Genomic DNA, 17,921 nt, shown 5'->3' on the forward strand with positions numbered 1-17,921 from the left:
GCGCTGTTTGTCTCCGGCCCTGCAGCTCCCGGGGCACCCAGGCTCACCTCGGCTCCACGTCCAGGTCTCCCCAGGCAAGGGGCACACAGCAGGACGGCGGGGTAGGTTCCTACATGATTTTTAAAGCGGACGGAAGTCGATCACTCTTGGGCGGGGGTGGATGAAAATTGAGGTCCCGGCTTCACCTCACAGGGAGGGCCGCAACCTGCAAGCACAGGGCAAGCCTGTGCTCCGGCTCCGCAGCTTGCTCCCCAAGTGTCCCCAGTTGTAGATGTTAATATGGGACAATATCTGGGAGATGTAGGCAACGTAAGGGCAATTTTAATGTATTATAGGGGCTTGGACCAGCGGAGCTCTCCAGGGGCACGTCCTCTCAGTCAGGCCACAAGCCACGCCCCCCTGCAACCAGAGTTTTTTTTAAGGCAAATAAGTGGAATGTTATGCAATGGCCAAGTCAATCACTTGACCTAAACCCGATTGAGCATGCATTTCACTTGATGAAGACAAAACTGAAGGGAAAATGCCCCAAGAGCAAGCAAGAACTGAAGACATTTGCAGTAGAGGCCTGGCAGAGCATCACTAGGAATGAAACCCAGGGTCTGGTGATGTCTATGCGTTCCAGACTTCAGGCTGTAATTGACTGCAAAAGGATTTGTAACAAAGTATTAAAAAGTGAAAGTTTGATTTAGGATTGTTTAGTTTGTCCCATTACTTTTGTTCCCTTAAAAAGTGGGAGTCACATATAGAAACCGTTGTAATTCCTACACTGTTCACCTGATTTGGATGTAAATACCCTCAAATTAAAGCGGAAAGTCTGAAGTTAAAGCACATCTTGTTTCTTTCATTTCAAATCCATTGTGGTGGTGTATAGAGCTCAAAATATGAGAATTGTGTCGATGTCCCAATATTTATGGACCTGACTGTAGATTTGCTATTCAGTGCATGCACAATGGGGGTAATTCCAAGTTGATTGCAGCAGGATTTTTGATAGCAATTGGGCAAAACCATGTGCACTGCAGGGGAGGCAGATAGAACATGTGCAGAAAGAGTTAGATTTGGGTGGGTTATTTTATTTCTGTGCAGGTTAAATATTGGCTGCTTTATTTTTACACTGCAAATTAGATTGCAGATTGAACACATCCCACCCAAATCTAACTCTCTCTGCACATGTTATATCTGCCTCCCCTGCATTGGACATGGTTTTGCCCAATTGCTAACAAAAATCCTGCTGCGATAAACTTGGAATTACCCCCAATGTCTCCAGTAGATAACACACCAGATAAACTTTTATGTATTTACCTTATGTACAAGTTTTTGTACTTTTATACTGTTTATTTTTTTATTACTAAACTATTGCCTCTGCTTATTTCACTGTAATTGTCCAGTTTATTTCCAATTTGAAGATCTGTATGGTGTACTTGCTGTACTATTTTGTGAGTGGTCTTCACAATTTTGGTTCAACACATCAGATGCACTTGCCATTAAAGCATTTAACTACGCAGCCTACATTATAAGGTTTTGCTGTATCTACTACACTATAAGTGCTCTGTTGTGGTTATAAATTCCAATTTATTTCCTTTCAGTTTACTGCGTAAGAATGGAACTTTTGTGAATATTATTACAATTCAAGTACCTACATGCTGAGTGTTAAGACTGAAAACGTGAGTGGGCTTCAGTCCTTTTTACTATGATGTGAGTACCGCCGCCAACTACGATGTACATCGTAAGAAAGATGATTTCCGCTACACCTGGAGGGCACTAGCGGATTTTATGATAGCTACACATGGAGGTGTGGAGTGCTACTGATTGTTCTATATATATATGTATATGTGTATATATTATATATACACATTTTTTTTATATAAGATTTTACTTACCGGTAAATCTATTTCTCGTAGTCCGTAGTGGATGCTGGGGACTCCGTAAGGACCATGGGGAATAGACGGGCTCCGCAGGAGACAGGGCACTTTAAGAAAGAATTTGGATACTGGTGTGCTCTGGCTCCTCCCTCTATGTCCCTCCTCCAGACCTCAGTTAGAGAGACTGTGCCCGGAAGAGCTGACAGTACAAGGAAAGGATTTTGGAATCCAGGGCAAGACTCATACCAGTCACACCAATCACACCGTATAACTTGTGATAAACTTACCCAGTTAACAGTATGAACAACAACGGAGCATCAGATCAACCCTGATGCAACCAAACATAACCCTTATGTAAGCAATAACTATATACAAGTATTGCAGAGAGTCCGCACTTGGGATGGGCGCCCAGCATCCACTACGGACTACGAGAAATAGATTTACCGGTAAGTAAAATCTTATATTCTCTAACGTCCTAGTGGATGCTGGGGACTCCGTAAGGACCATGGGGATTATACCAAAGCTCCCAAACGGGCGGGAGAGTGCGGATGACTCTGCAGCACCGAATGAGCAAACTCAAGGTCCTCCTCAGCCAGGGTATCAAACTTGTAAAACCTTGCAAAAGTGTTCGAACCTGACCAAGTAGCCGCTCGGCAAACCTGTAATGCCGAGACCCCTCGGGCAGCCGCCCTAGAAGAGCCCACCTTCCTTGTGGAGTGGGCTTTTACTGATTTTGGAAGCGGCAATCCAGTCGCAGAATGAGCCTGCTGAATCGTGTTACAGATCCAGCGAGCAATGGTTTGCTTTGAAGCAGGAGCACCCAGCTCTAGCCGTTCTGGCTACATAAACCTTCAAAGCCCTGACCACATCTAGTAACTCGGAATCCTCCAAGTCACGAGTAGCCACAGGCACCACAATAGGTTGGTTCATATGAAAGGATGACACCACTTTTGGCAGAAATTGTGGACGGGTCCGCAATTCTGCCCTGTCCATATGGAAAACCAGATAGGGGCTTTTATGTGACAAAGCCGCTAATTCTGACACACGCCTAGCTGAAGCCAAGGCTAATAGCATGACCACCTTCCACGTGAGAAATTTTAACTCCACGGTTTTTAGTGGCTCAAACCAGTGTGACTTCAGGAAACTCAACACCACGTTAAGATCCCAAGGTGCCACTGGAGGCACAAAAGGAGGCTGAATATGCAGCACCCCCTTTACAAACGTCTGGACTTCAGGAAGAGAAGCCAGTTCTTTTTGAAAGAAAATGGACAGGGCCGAAATCTGGACCTTAATGGAACCCAATTTTAGGCCCAAAGTCACTCCCGACTGTAGGAAGTGAAGGAACCGGCCCAGCTGGAATTCCTCCGTAGGGGCATTCCTGGCCTCACACCAAGCAACATATTTTCGCCATATACGGTGATAATGTTTAGCCGTCACGTCCTTCCTAGCCTTTATAAGCGTAGGAATCACCTCATCCGGAATGCCTTTTCCTGCTAGGATCCGGCGTTCAACCGCCATGCCGTCAAACGCAGCCGCGGTAAGTCTTGGAACAGACAGGGCCCCTGTTGCAACAGGTCCTGTCTTAGAGGCAGAGGCCATGGGTCCTCTGTGAGCATTTCTTGCAGCTCTGGATACCAAGTCCTTCTTGGCCAATCCGGAACAATGAGTATTGTTCTCACTCCTCTTTTTCTTATGATTCTCAGCACCTTGGATATGAGAGGAAGAGGAGGAAATACATAAACCGACTGGAACACCCACGGTGTCACTAGTGCGTCTACAGCTATCGCCTGAGGGTCTCTTTACCTGGCGCAATACCTCTGTAGCTTTTTGTTGAGGCGGGATGCCATCATGTCCACCTGTGGCAGTTCCCACCGACTTGCAGCCTGCGTGAAGACTTCTTGATGAAGTCCCCACTCTCCCGTGGTGGAGGTCGTGCCTGCTGAGGAAGTCTGCTTCCCAGTTGTCCACTCCCGGAATGAACACTGCTGACAGTGCTCTTACGTGATTCTCCGCCCAGCGAAGAATTCTGGTGGCTTCCGCCATTGCCACCCTGCTCCTTGTGCCGCCTTGGCGGTTTACATGAGCCACTGCGGTGATGTTGTCTGACTGAATCAGCACCAATTGGTCGCGAAGCAGGGTCTCCGCTTGACTTAGGGCGTTGTATATGGCCCTTAGTTCTAGGATATTGATGTGAAGGCAAGTCTCGTGACTTGACCACAGACCTTGGAAATTTCTTCCCTGTGTGACTGCCCCCCACCCTCGGAGGCTTGCATCCGTGGTCACCAGGACCCAGTCCTGAATGCCGAATCTGCGGCCCTCGAGAAGGTGAGCACTCTGCAGCCACCACAGAAGAGACACCCTGGCCCTGGGGGATAGGGTGATCAGCCGATGCATCTGTAGATGTGATCCGGACCACTTGTCCAACAGATCCCACTGAAAGGTCCTCGCATGGAGCCTGCCGAAAGAAATGGCCTCGTATGATGCCACCATCTTTCCCAGGACTCGCGTGCAGTGATGCACCGACAACTGTTTTGGTTTTAAGAGGTCTCTGACCAGTGTCATGAGTTCCTGAGCCTTCTCCGTCGGTAGAAAAACCTTCTTCTGGTCTGTGTCCAGAATCATGCCCAGGAAGGGCAGCCGTGTTGTAGGAATCAGCTGCGACTTTGGAATATTTAGAATCCAGCCGTGCTGTTGTAACACTTCCCGCGAGCGTGCTACACTGATCAGCAACTGCTCTCTGGACCTCGCCTTTATAAGGAGATCGTCCAAGTATGGGATAATTGTGACTCCTTGCCGTCGCAGGAGCACCATCATTTCCGCCATTACCTTGGTAAATATTCTCGGTGCCGTGGAGAGACCAAACGGCAACGTCTGGAATTGGTAATGACAATCCTGTACCACAAATCTGAGGTACTCCTGATGAGGTGGATAAATGGGGACATGAAGGTAAGCATCCTTTATGTCCAGAGACACCATAAAATCCCCCCCTTCCAGGCTTGCGATGACCGCTCTGAGCGATTCCATCTTGAACTTGAACCTTTTCAGGTATATGTTCAGGGATTTTAAATTCAATATGGGTCTGACCGAACCGTCCGGTTTTGGTACCACAAACATAGTCGAATAGTAACCCTTCCCTTGTTGAAGGAGGGGAACCTTGACCACCACCTGCTGAAGATACAATTTGTGAATTGCAGCTAACACTATTTCCCTCTCTAAGGGGGAAGCTGGCAGGGCCGATTTGAGGTAACGGTGAGGGGGCATCTCTTCGAATTCCAGCTTGTATCCCTGAGACACAATCTCTATAGCCCAGGGATCCACCTGGGAGTGAACCCACTTGTGGCTGAAATTTCGGAGACGCGCCCCCACCGAGCCTAGCTCCGCCTATGGAGCACCAGCGTCATGCGGTGGATTTAGTGGAAGCCGGGGAGGACTTCTGTTCCTGGGAACTAGCTGTATTGTGTAGCTTCTTTCCTCTACCCCTGCCTCTGGCAAGAAAGGACGCACCTCGGACCTTCTTGCCCTTTTGTGATCGAAAGGACTGCATTCGGTAATACGGTGCTTTCTTAGGTTGTGAGGGAACATATGGCAAAAAATTTGACTTTCCAGCCGTAGCTGTGGAGACCAGGTCCGAGAGACCCTCCCCAAACAACTCCTCACCCTTGTAAGGTAAAACCTCCATGTGCCTTTTTGAGTCGGCATCGCCTGTCCACTGCCGAGTCCACAGGACCCTTCTGGCAGAAATCGACATTGCATTTATTCTAGAGCCCTGTAGGCTAATGTCTCTTTGAGCATCTCTCATATATAGGACAGCGTCTTTTATATGCCCCAGGGTCAGTAATATAGTATCCTTGTCCAAGGTATCAAGTACCTCAGATAAGGTATCTGTCCATGCTGCTACAGCACTACACATCCAGGCCGACGCAATCGCCGGCCTTAGTAAGGTACCTGAATGTGTATAAATAGACTTCAGGGTACCCTCCTGCTTTCTATCCGCAGCATCTTTCAGGGTGGCCGTATCCTGTGACGGCAGGGCTACCCTCTTGGATAAGCGTGTTAAAGCTTTGTCTACCCTAGGGGAGGATTCCCAGCGTAACCTGTCCGTTGGTGGGAAAGGATACGCCATAAGCATCCGTTTGGAAACCTGCATTTTTTTATCAGGAGATTCCCAAGCTTTTTCACATAACTCATTTAGCTCATGTGAAGGGGGAAAGGTCACCTCTTGCCTTTTTTCCCCATACATATAAACCCTCTTGTCAGGGACTGGGGTTTCCTTTGTGATGTGCAACACATCCTTCATTGCTATAATCATATAACGGATGGCTCTAGCCAATTTAGGCTGTAACTTTGCATCATCGCCATCGACACTGGAGTCAGAATCCGTGTCGATATCTGTGTCAACAATTTGGGATAGTGGGCGCTTCAGAGACCCTGACGGCCTCTGCGACATAGGATCAGGCATGGGCTGAGGCCCCGGCTGTCCTAAGGCTTCAGCTTTATCCAACCTTTTATGCAAGGAATTAACATTATCATTTAAAACCTTCCACATATCCATCCAATCGGGTGTCGGCGCCGTCGGCGGCGATCCCACATTCATTTGTTCCCGCTCTGCTTCCACATAGCCTTCCTCGTCAAACATGCCGACACACGCGTACCGACACACCACACACACAGGGGATGCTCTTTTTGAAGACAGTTCCCCCACAAGGCCCTTTGGAGAGACAGAGAGAGAGTATGCCAGCACACACCCCAGCACTATATGTCCCAGGAATCACACAGTAACTTAGTGTTAACCCAGTAGCTGCTGTATATACTGTTTTTGCACCTAATTTATGTGCCCCCCCCTCTCTTTTTACCCTCTTCTACCGTGTTTCTGCAGGGGAGAGCCTGGGGAGCTTCCTCTCAGCGGAGCTGTGGAGAGAAAATGGCGCTGGTGAGTGCTGAGGAAGAAGCCCCGCCCCCTCAGCGGCGGGCTTCTGTCCCGCGTTTGTGTAAAAATATGGCGGGGGCCCATGCATATATACAGTGCCCAACTGTATATATGCCCACTTTTGCCAAGAGGTCTCTAATTGCTGCCCAGGGCGCACCCCCCCCCCCCCCCCCCTGCACCCTATAGTGACCGGAGTATGTGGGTGTAGTGTGGGAGCAATGGCGCACAGCTGCAGTGCTGTGCGCTACCTCAGTATGAAGACTGGAGTCTTCTGCCGCCGATTTCGAAGTCTTCTTGCTTCTGTCACCGGCTTCTGTCTTCCGGCTCTGCGAGGGGGACGGCGGCGCGGCTCCGGGATCGGACGACAAAGGGTGAGATCCTGTGTACGATCCCTCTGGAGCTAATGGTGTCCAGTAGCCTAAGAAGCAGGACCTATCTTCAGTGAGTAGGGCTGCTTCTCTCCCCTCAGTCCCACGTAGCAGAGAGTCTGTTGCCAGCAGATCTCTCTGAAAATAAAAAAACCTAACAAAATACTTTCTTTTATAGCAAGCTCAGGAGAGCTCACTAAGTAGCACCCAGCTCGTCCGGGCACAGATTCAAACTGAGGTCTGGAGGAGGGACATAGAGGGAGGAGCCAGAGCACACCAGTATCCAAATTCTTTCTTACAGTGCCCTGTCTCCTGCGGAGCCCGTCTATTCCCCATGGTCCTTACGGAGTCCCCAGCATCCACTAGGACGTTAGAGAAATAATTATATATAGATAGATAGATATAAAAACTCTGATCCACTAAGCACTAATATTTTTGTGTTCACATTTTCTCATGCACCCTATTCTAACTTTTTTTTATTATAGCTTGTGCCAGCTGTTCTCCTAGGTGCTTTAAAACAGTTGCGTTGGTAGTTGTCTCACCTATATAAGCAAAGCTGCTGTGAGCTTTAGAGCAGGTAGCATACCTAATGTTTAACACTAATGTGATAGCTATTTTTATGATAGTGGGGTCCCTTGTCGGGGGCTGCAGGCTTAAATGCATTGATCAATACAAAACTAAACTGTTTATTAGTGTTAGTTAATATAGTGAGTGCAGAGCCTCTGTGATATGATTTTTTATATATATATATATATATATATATATATATATATATATATATATATATATATATATTGGGGTGCAACATTGTATAAGATGCCACAATCGTCACTTAGGGCCTGATTCAGCATGGATCTCAAAAGCCCATTAGAGAGAGATTTTGCTTTTGCGATCCATGCTGAATCAGGAATAAATGGAGATATAATGCCAACATGTGACAGAATGTGAGATGCAGAGATTTCATGGATTTAGCCGCAGGTTGGTTTTATATTGTAAAAAAAGGTCACTTAATTGCTAACCTAAGACTTGGTGACAAGTTGGTGAGAACTTGGCACTCAATTAAATTTGGGCCATAGATGTCCAATACTACTGACCACTGCACTAGTGACAGCAAAATAGTCAACATGCCACAATAATGAATTTTGTATTATGTTCTGGTTAAAAAATGACAACTGATGCCCCGAGCTGTTTGTCAATCACTGCAACCCCCCCCCCCCCCCCCCCATGTTACTGGCACTGCACAAGTGACCAGTTCAGCCCCTTTAGGAACAGCACGCACCCAAAAAGACACATAAGGGGAGACTTGTCAAAGCCTAGAGAGAGATAAAGTACCATCCAATCAGCTCCTGTCACAGCCTGTGAAATGACAGTTAGGAGCTGATAGGTCCAAACCCCCCCCCCAAAAAAAGAACAAAAGAGAAACACACTTTGAAATAGTTGGCTATTTTATAAAACAGGTCATTGATAATTCGCTACAAGTATTTATTCCGTGTTCAGAATTATGCTCAGTGTGGTAGGACTTTCTGTTTGTTCATAGTCTGATCATTTGGAGCCAAGTCTAGCGAGAGAAGGACAAAGTAATACACCAGAAACATTGCTAATCTGTCACAGACATTAAACATTGCAGTTCTGACATCCATATATTGTGACTGTAACATTCTGTTGGTGCCCACCTGGCGTAGCTGTGCCATGATCCAGAGTCTGGAGATCAACATTGCCACCTATATCTTAGATCAAATCACCAGCTCTCGTGTCCCTTTCAGGTGATGATCACCTTGTGTTTCTCCCTGCAATGTGTAATAGACTAGAATCTAGACAACATCTTTGTGACTAAGTTGCACAATATAGGAACTGGATATAAAAATAAGAATTTACTTACCGATAATTCTATTTCTCGGAGTCCGTAGTGGATGCTGGGGTTCCTGAAAGGACCATGGGGAATAGCGGCTCCGCAGGAGACAGGGCACAAAAAGTAAAGCTTTCCGATCAGGTGGTGTGCACTGGCTCCTCCCCCTATGACCCTCCTCCAGACTCCAGTTAGGTACTGTGCCCGGACGAGCGTACACAATAAGGGAGGAATTTTGAATCCCGGGTAAGACTCATACCAGCCACACCAATCACACTGTACAACCTGTGATCTGAACCCAGTTAACAGTATGATAACAGCGGAGCCTCTGAAAAGATGGCTCACAACAACAATAACCCGATTTAGTTAGCAATAACTATGTACAAGTATTGCAGATAATCCGCACTTGGGATGGGCGCCCAGCATCCACTACGGACTCCGAGAAATAGAATTATCGGTAAGTAAATTCTTATTTTCTCTATCGTCCTTGTGGATGCTGGGGTTCCTGAAAGGACCATGGGGATTATACCAAAGCTCCCAAACGGGCGGGAGAGTGCGGATGACTCTGCAGCACCGAATGAGAGAACTCCAGGTCCTCTTTTGCCAGGGTATCAAATTTGTAGAATTTTACAAACGTGTTCTCCCCCGACCACGTAGCTGCTCGGCAAAGTTGTAATGCCGAGACCCCTCGGGCAGCCGCTCAAGATGAGCCCACCTTCCTTGTGGAATGGGCCTTAACAGATTTAGACTGTGGCAGGCCTGCCACAGAATGTGCAAGTTGAATTGTGCTACCAATCCCACGAGCAATCGACTGCTTAGAAGCAGAAGCACCCAGCATTGTTGGGTGCATACAGGATAAACAGCAAGTCAGATTTCCTGACTCCAGCCAACCTGGAAACTATATTTTCAGGGCCCTGATAACATCCAGCAACTTGGAGTCCTCCAAGTCCCTAGTAGCCGCAGGTACCACAATAAGCTGGTTCAGGTGAAACGCTGACACCACCTTAAGGAGAAACTGGGGACGAGTCCGCAGCTTTGCTCTGTCCGAATGGACAATCAGATATGGCTTTGTGAGATAAAGCCGCCAATTCTGACACTCGCCTGGCCGAGGCCAGGACCAACAGCATGGTCATTTTCCATGTGAGATATATCAAATCCACAGATTTGAGTTGTTTAAACCAATGTGATTTTTTAGGAATCCCAAAACTACGTTGAGATCGCCCAGTGCCACTGGAGACATCAAAGGGGCTGTATATGCAGTACTCCCTTAACAACTTCTGGACTTCAGGAACTGAAGCCAATTTCTTTCTGGAAGAAAATCAACAGGCCGAAATTTGAACCTTAATGGACCCAATTTGAGACCCATAGACACTCCTGTTTGCAGGAAATGTAGAAATTAACCTAGTTGAAATTCTTCCGTGGAGCCTTCCTGGACTCACACCCTGGCACATATTTTCACCTAAGTGGTGATAATGTTGTGCGGTCACCTCCTTCCTGGCTCTGACCAGGGTAGGGATGACCTCTTCCGGAATGCCTCTTTCCCTTAGGATCCGGCGTTCACCCGCCTTGGCGTCAACGCAGCTGCGGTAAGTCCCGGAACAGACACGGTTCTTGCCGAATCAAGACCCTTCTTAGTATCTCTTGAAGTTCCGGGAACCAAGTCCTTCTTGGCCAAACCGGAGCCACGAGTATAGTTCTTACTCCTCTCCTTCCTATCATTTTCAATACATTGGGTATGAAAAGCAGAGGATGGAACACATACACCGACTGGTACACCGACGGTGTTACCAGAGCGTCCCAGCTATTGCCTGAGTGTCTCTTGACCTGGCGCTTCAGGTGGGACGCCATCATAACCACCTTTGGTCTTTCCCAACGGTTTACAATCATGTGGAAACTTCCAGATTAAGTTTCCACTTTTCCGGGTGGAATTCATTTATGCTGAGGAAATCTTCCCAGTTGCCCACTCCCGGAATGAACACTGCTGACAGTGTTATCACATGATTTTCCGCCCAGCGAAGAATCCTTGCTGTCATTGCCCTCCTGCTTCTTGTGTCGCCCCGTCTGATAACGTGGGCGACCGCCATGATGATGTCCTACTGGATCAGCACCGGTTGACTTTGAAGCAGGAGTCTTCCTAGGCTCAGAGCATTGTAAATTGCCCTTAGCTCCAGTATATTCATGTGGAGAGAAGTCTCCAGACTTGACCACACTTCCTTGGAAATTTTTTTCCCTGTGTGACTACTCCCCAGCCTCTCAGGCTGGTATCCGTGGTCCCCAGAACACAGTCCTGAATGCTGAGTGTGCTGCCCTCTAAAAGATGAGCACTCTGCAGCCCCCACAGAAGAGACACCCTTGTCCTTGGAGACAGGATTATCCGCTGATGCATCTGAAAATGCGATCCGGACCATTCGTCCAGCAAATCCCCTGAGATCTGCCGAATGGAATCGCTTCGTAAGAAGCCACCATTTTTCCCAGGACTCCTGTGCATTGATGCACTGATACTTGGCCTGGTTTTAGGAGGTTTCTGACTAGGTCGAATAACTCCTTGGCTTTTTCCTCCCGGAGGAACACCTTTTTCTGGACTATGCCCAGAATCATTCCTAGGAACAGCAGACGTATCGTCGGAAAACAGCTGCGATTCTTGGAATATTTAGAATCCAGTCGTGCTGTCGTAGAACTACTTTAGATAGTGCTCTTCCGACCTCCAACTGTTCTCTGGAACTTGCCCTTTTCAGGATATCGTCCAAGTAAGGGATAATTTAGATGCCTTTTTTCTTTGAAGAAACATCTTTTCGGCCATTACCTTGGTAAAAGGCCCGGGGTGCCGTGGATAATTCAAACGGCATCGTCTGAAACTGATATTGACAGTTCTGTACCACGAACCAGAGGTACCCTTGTTGAGAAGGGCAAATTTGGACATGGAGGTAATCCTTGATGTCCAGGGACACCATATAGTCCCCTTTTTTCCGGTTCGCTATCACTGCTCTGAGTGACTCCATCTCGATTTGAACCTTTTATGTAAGTGTTCAAAGATTTCAGTTTAGACTATGTCTCACCAAGCCGTCTGGCGTCAGTACCACAATATAGTGTGGAAAAATAATACCCTTTTCCTTGTTGTAGGAGGGGTACTTTGATTATCACCTGCTGGATATACAGCTTGTGAATTGTTTCCAATGCTGCCTCCCTGTCGGAGGGAGCCGTTGGTAAAGCAGACTTCAGAAACCTGCGAGGAGAAGATGTCTCGACTCTCCAATCTGTACCCCTGGGATAATACTTGTACTATCTAGGGGTCAACCTGCGAGTGATCCCACTGCGCGCTGAGACTCTTGAGACTACCCCCCCACCTTGAGTCCGCTTGCATGGCCCCAGCGTCATGCTGAGGACTTGGCAGACGCGGTGGAGGGCTTCTTTTCCTGGGAAGGGGCTGCCTGCTGCAGTCTACTTCCCTTACCTCTATGTCTGGGCAGATATGACTGGCCTTTTGCCTGCATGCCCTCATGGGAAAGGAAGGGTTGAGGCTGAAAAGACGGTGTCTTTTTCAGCTGAGATGTAACTTGGGGTAAAAAAGGTTGGATTTCCCAGCTGTTGCCGTGGTCCCCAGGTCCGATGGACCGACCCCAACTAACTCCTTCCCTTTATACGGCAATACTTCCATGTGCCGTATGGGATCTGTATCACCTGACCACTGTCGTGTCCATGACATCTTCTGGGTGATATGGACAACGTACTTATCTTGATGCCAGAGAGCAAATATCCCTCTGTGCATCTCACGTACATATATATATAGAATGCATCCTATTAAATGCTCTATATGAATAAAATATTTTCAGTCAGGGAATCCGACCAAGCCAACCCAGCACTGCATCTCCAGGCTGATGGCGATCGCTGGTCGCAGTATAACCACCGTATGTGTGTATATACTTTTTAGGATATCTTTCCAGCTTCCTATCAGCTGGCTCCTTGAGGGCGGCCGTATCTGGAGACGGTAACGCCACTTGATAAGCGTGTGAGCGCCTTATCACCCTAAGGGGTGTTTCCCAACGCGCCCTAATTTCTGGCGGGAAAGGGTATAACGCCAATATTTGCTATCGGGGTAACCCCACGCATCATCACACACTTCATTTTATTTTATCTGATTCAGGAAAAACTACAGGTAGTTTTTTCACTCCCACATAATACCCTTTTTTGTGGTACTTGTAGTATCAGAAATATGCAACACCTCCTTCATTGCCCTTAACGTGTGGCCCTAATGAGAAATACGTTTGTTTATTCACCGTCGACACTGGATTCAGTGTCCGTGTCTGTGTCGACCGACTGAGGTAAATGGGCGTTTTTAACGCCCCTGACGGTGTTTCTGAGACGCCTGGACCGGTACTAATAGTTTGTCGGCCGTCTCACGTCGTCAACCGACCTTGCAGCGTGTTGACATTCTCACGTAATTCCCTAAATAAGCCATCCATTCCGGTGTCGACTCCCTAGAGAGTGACATCACCATTACAGGCAATTTCTCCGCCTCCTCACCAACATCGTCCTCATACATGTCGACACACACGTACCGACACACAGCACACACACCGGGAATGCTCTGACAGAGGACAGGACCCACACTAGCCCTTTGGGGAGACAGAGGGAGAGTTTGCCAGCACACACCAAAACGCTATAATTATATAGGGACAACCTTATATAAGTGTTTTCCCTTATAGCATCTTTATATATATCTCAATATCGCCAAAATCAGTGCCCCCCCTCTCTGTTTTAACCCTGTTTCTGTAGTGCAGTGCAGGGGAGAGCCTGGGAGCCTTCTCTCCAGGCTTTCTGTGAGAGAAAATGGCGCTGTGTGCTGAGGAGATAGGCCCCGCCCCTTTTTCGGCGGGCTCGTCTCCCGCTATTTAGTGAATCTTGGCAGGGGTTAAATATCTCCATATAGCCTCTGGGGGCTATATGTGAGGTATTTTTCGCCAAAAAAGGTTTTCATTTGCCTCCCAGGGCGCCCCCCTCCCAGCGCCCTGCACCCTCAGTGACTGCCGTGTGAAGTGTGCTGAGAGGAAAATGGCGCACAGCTGCAGTGCTGTGCGCTACCTTTAGAAGACTGCAGGAGTCTTCAGCCGCCGATTCTGGACCTCTTCTTACTTCAGCATCTGCAAGGGGGCCGGCGGCGCGGCTCCGGTGACCATCCAGGCTGTACCTGTGATCGTCCCTCTGGAGCTGATGTCCAGTAGCCAAGAAGCCAATCCATCCTGCACGCAGGTGAGTTCACTCCTTCTCCCCTAAGTCCCTCGTTGCAGTGATCCTGTTGCCAGCAGGACTCACTGTAAAATAAAAAACCTAAGCTAAACTTTCTCTAAGCAGCTCTTTAGGAGAGCCACCTAGATTGCACCCTTCTCGGCCGGGCACAAAAATCTAACTGGAGTCTGGAGGAGGGTCATAGGGGGAGGAGCCAGTGCACACCACCTGATCGGAAAGCTTTACTTTTTGTGCCCTGTCTCCTGCGGAGCCGCTATTCCCCATGGTCCTTTCAGGAACCCCAGCATCCACAAGGACGATAGAGAAACTGGCATTAAAGCTTTTATTATAAAGTATTGATGGGATTAAATTGTGTACATGGTGTAAGGGAGATTCGGAACAACTGTCCCCCCCTTGTAGTGTGCTCTTTTGTGAATGATTCTCTGTACTACTTTCCTGTTTAAGACAGGCCAGAACTAGCGTAATGGCACGCTGAACACTTCATACACTTCTGGGGTCTACCAATCTCTTTCATTGTGCCACAGCAGCACTGCTCTCTAGTGGGGAATGCTTGTTTTGTGCTAAAAATCCTTGGACTTCTGGAGAGGACGACTCACGAGCTGGAAGAAAGACACATCTACATAAGCAGAGCAGCTAGCACTCAGTGCCAAGTCCCTCAGGCAGCTGGGGTTTCACATCGTCACGTCCTCGACGGCTGAAGGTGCTCCTAGAAGGAACGTGTTACACTACAAGTGTCCCAGTGACCAATCTACAGCCGAGGTCTCAGAGATACATCTACAGTAATCTAGGTTTGGTTTCCCCTTGTGGTTTATGGGATCTGAGTAACTGTCCGCGGTTCTCATTCTCCGGCTCGGCTTCTGTGTTGGTCGGAATCTGGACTGTGCACTTCTCTTGTGAGATGGATCAGTCGGAGTCGGTCTCCAGGTCAGAGGACTCCTGCTGCTGTAGCATCTTCTGCGCAGCCTCATCTAAAGGTTCCAACCTCCCATCAGATGTCACCCCCATTGGCTGGATGATCTGTTCCCTGTTCCAATAATAAAAAAACAAAACCGTTTATGATTTGATATATTTATAAAGTCACAAACAATAATGCAAATCTGTACACCTGGCGCTGTCACCTACAAAGTGAGGGCAGCTAATCTTAGGGGACTTGATCCCGAGTTTCCCCAAAAGATAAAATAGCTAACCAAACAATAAGACAGCGCTTCTCACTTTGTAAAAACAATTTTTACTTCATATATATATATTTTTATATTTTTATCACAATAAAGCACCGGCCAGTGCTAAAATACTAAAACATACAAAATAATGTTAAAAATTGTGTTTTGTCACATACAAATACTATATTTTTTTCCACATGAATAAAGTGCACTGTGTAGATGTTATAATCCCTATATGGCTTTAGTTAAAAAAGACACATAGGGATATAGTATACAAATAAACTTTGAATTAATAGCACATAGCAAGCTTATATAAGCCGATCTTCATTAGCTAGTAAGTCCCACATGTGAAGTGTAAGATGTTAATTCAGCAAGCAGCATGAATTTTTTTTAAACCAGTCCACATGCAGGTAAATTACGATGTTAATCAAGCAGATGTCACTGATTAGAGTCCATCCTTATTAGTTCTTTATAACGTTGTTAGTATAATCAATAAATAGCAGATAAAGCTGAATTCTGCTGATATAAAAGCATATATGTGGGAGGCAGTAATTAAACACTGCAGTCCAAAGTCCACCTAAGGTACATTAGCTGTGTACCTCGGATTGGCACGGCCAAAGGAGCTGTGATAGCAGAATGCAGTGATTCAGACGGCCAAAGAGTCAAACGCGTTTCTCCGCCTACCCTCCGGCTTCAGCGGCTTCCTCAGTGTGTAAGCCGCTGAAGCCGGAGGGTAGGCGGAGAAACGCGTTTTCTGCTATCACAGCTCCTTTGGCCGTTATTGCTACATTGGAGAGAGGCTTTTTCCGAAAAGGGAACACTGCGCTGGTCTTCATCTGTCCACCGGTCTCCATGAATCAGGCTGCAAAGCCCTTCATCAATTAAGGAGAGGTATCAATCCGAGGTACACAGCTAATGTACCTTAGGTGGACTTTGGACTGCAGTGTTTAATTACTGCCTCCCACATATATGCTTTTATATCAGCAGAATTCAGCTTTATCTGCTATTTATTTATTATACTAACAACGTTATAAAGTACTAATATGGATGGACTCTAATCAGTGACATCTGCTTGATTAACATCGTAATTTACCTGCATGTGGACTGGTTTAAAAAAAATTCATGCTGCTTGCTGAATTAACATCTTACACTTCACATGTGGGACTTACTAGCTAATGAAGATCGGCTTATATAAGCTTGCTATGTGCTATTAATTCAAAGTTTATTTGTATACTATATCCCTATGTGTCTTTTTTAACTAAAGCCATATAGGGATTATAACATCTACACAGTGCACTTTATTCATGTGGAAAAAAATATAGTATTTGTATGTGACAAAACACAATTTTTAACATTATTTTGTATGTTTTAGTATTTTAGCACTGGCCGGTGCTTTATTGTGATAAAAATATAAAAATATATATATATGAAGTAAAAATTGTTTTTACAAAGTGAGAAGCGCTGTCTTATTGTTTGGTTAGCTAATTTATAAAGTCAAGTAGGTAATCTACCATGTTCCATGATAATCTAGCCATGGGCACTTTGACATTTTATCTGATGTCAACTAAACTTGCGGAACGGTAGCTCTCACTAATATAAATATTAATTAGATCAGAGGATAGCAAAATTGACCATATATTATGTGCATTGTGTCTATGGGCAGAATGTATTGTACTAATGGTAAAATGCAGTCAAACCTACAAAAACTTAAATATATATATATCAAGCTCTGCTTGTACCAGATAGGCAACACCATCTTTAGACAGCGTTGCCTATAGGGTTCTATGTGCTCCTTTCTGCACAAATCTCCAGACAATGATCAAAACGATCCCTCATCTCCCACGGTCCATCCATCCCCTACCTGCCTGGCGCTTGCCCATACTCAGACCGCCAGCTGCACATACGCAGGAGGACTCTAAGGTCATAAGCCCAAATGTCCTCACAATGCCAAGGACATCTCTTATCCGAGCTGCTGTCCTTTGCATTAATATTTGGAATCATTCATGCACACGTCATGCGATAAGTGGCGGGATGTAACACATGCAATATGCAATGCATTCCGACCCAAATCTCATTAGGTTTACCTAAATGCCTTAATATTACAGAAACTCTACGTACCTTAAAATGCATAAATAAAACTTGAGATGTTCTATGGGCACTACACTATACAGATCTCTCACCTAGATAACTTGTCAAACATGCTGACCAGCTTCATAGCTTCATATTCCTTCTGCTCATCCGTCATCCCATCCATAGGGTTGGGCTGTTTCTCTTCTACACGTCCCGTCACGGGGTTGATGCTACATAAGAATACAAGATGTAAACACAGTCTTCAAGATGTATGAACAAAACAATGGAATCCGCAGCGACACAACATAATGCCAGTAGTTGTAACAATTCCCAACAGCCACTCTTGTCAAAGTCTGAGATGTCTCAGAGGTTCCTCCCTTCCTCAGTCACTGCTGACGAGGACACACGCACTCATGAAATGTTGTGGCCTTGAAATCAGTGACTGGG

General features: G+C 46.6%; 1 protein-coding gene across 3 annotated transcripts in view; it reads right to left on the reverse strand.

Annotated features, from left to right (window-relative positions):
- Positions 1-14,479: 14,479 nt before the first annotated feature.
- Positions 14,480-17,921, reverse strand: part of RIC8A (RIC8 guanine nucleotide exchange factor A) — a 95,008-nt gene continuing 91,566 nt past the window's right edge. For all 3 annotated transcript variants that reach the window (XM_063942560.1, XM_063942561.1, XM_063942562.1), the window contains 2 exons: positions 17,585-17,704; positions 14,480-15,268 (listed from right to left, as the gene is read on the reverse strand). In XM_063942560.1, the coding sequence (XP_063798630.1) occupies positions 15,148-15,268; positions 17,585-17,704 (241 nt within the window). In that variant the 3' untranslated portion in view covers positions 14,480-15,147. The remainder of the gene's footprint in view (positions 15,269-17,584; positions 17,705-17,921) is intronic.

The sequence above is a fragment of the Pseudophryne corroboree genome, chromosome 10 (assembly GCF_028390025.1).
Source record: "Pseudophryne corroboree isolate aPseCor3 chromosome 10, aPseCor3.hap2, whole genome shotgun sequence".
Classification (NCBI taxonomy): domain Eukaryota; kingdom Metazoa; phylum Chordata; class Amphibia; order Anura; family Myobatrachidae; genus Pseudophryne; species Pseudophryne corroboree.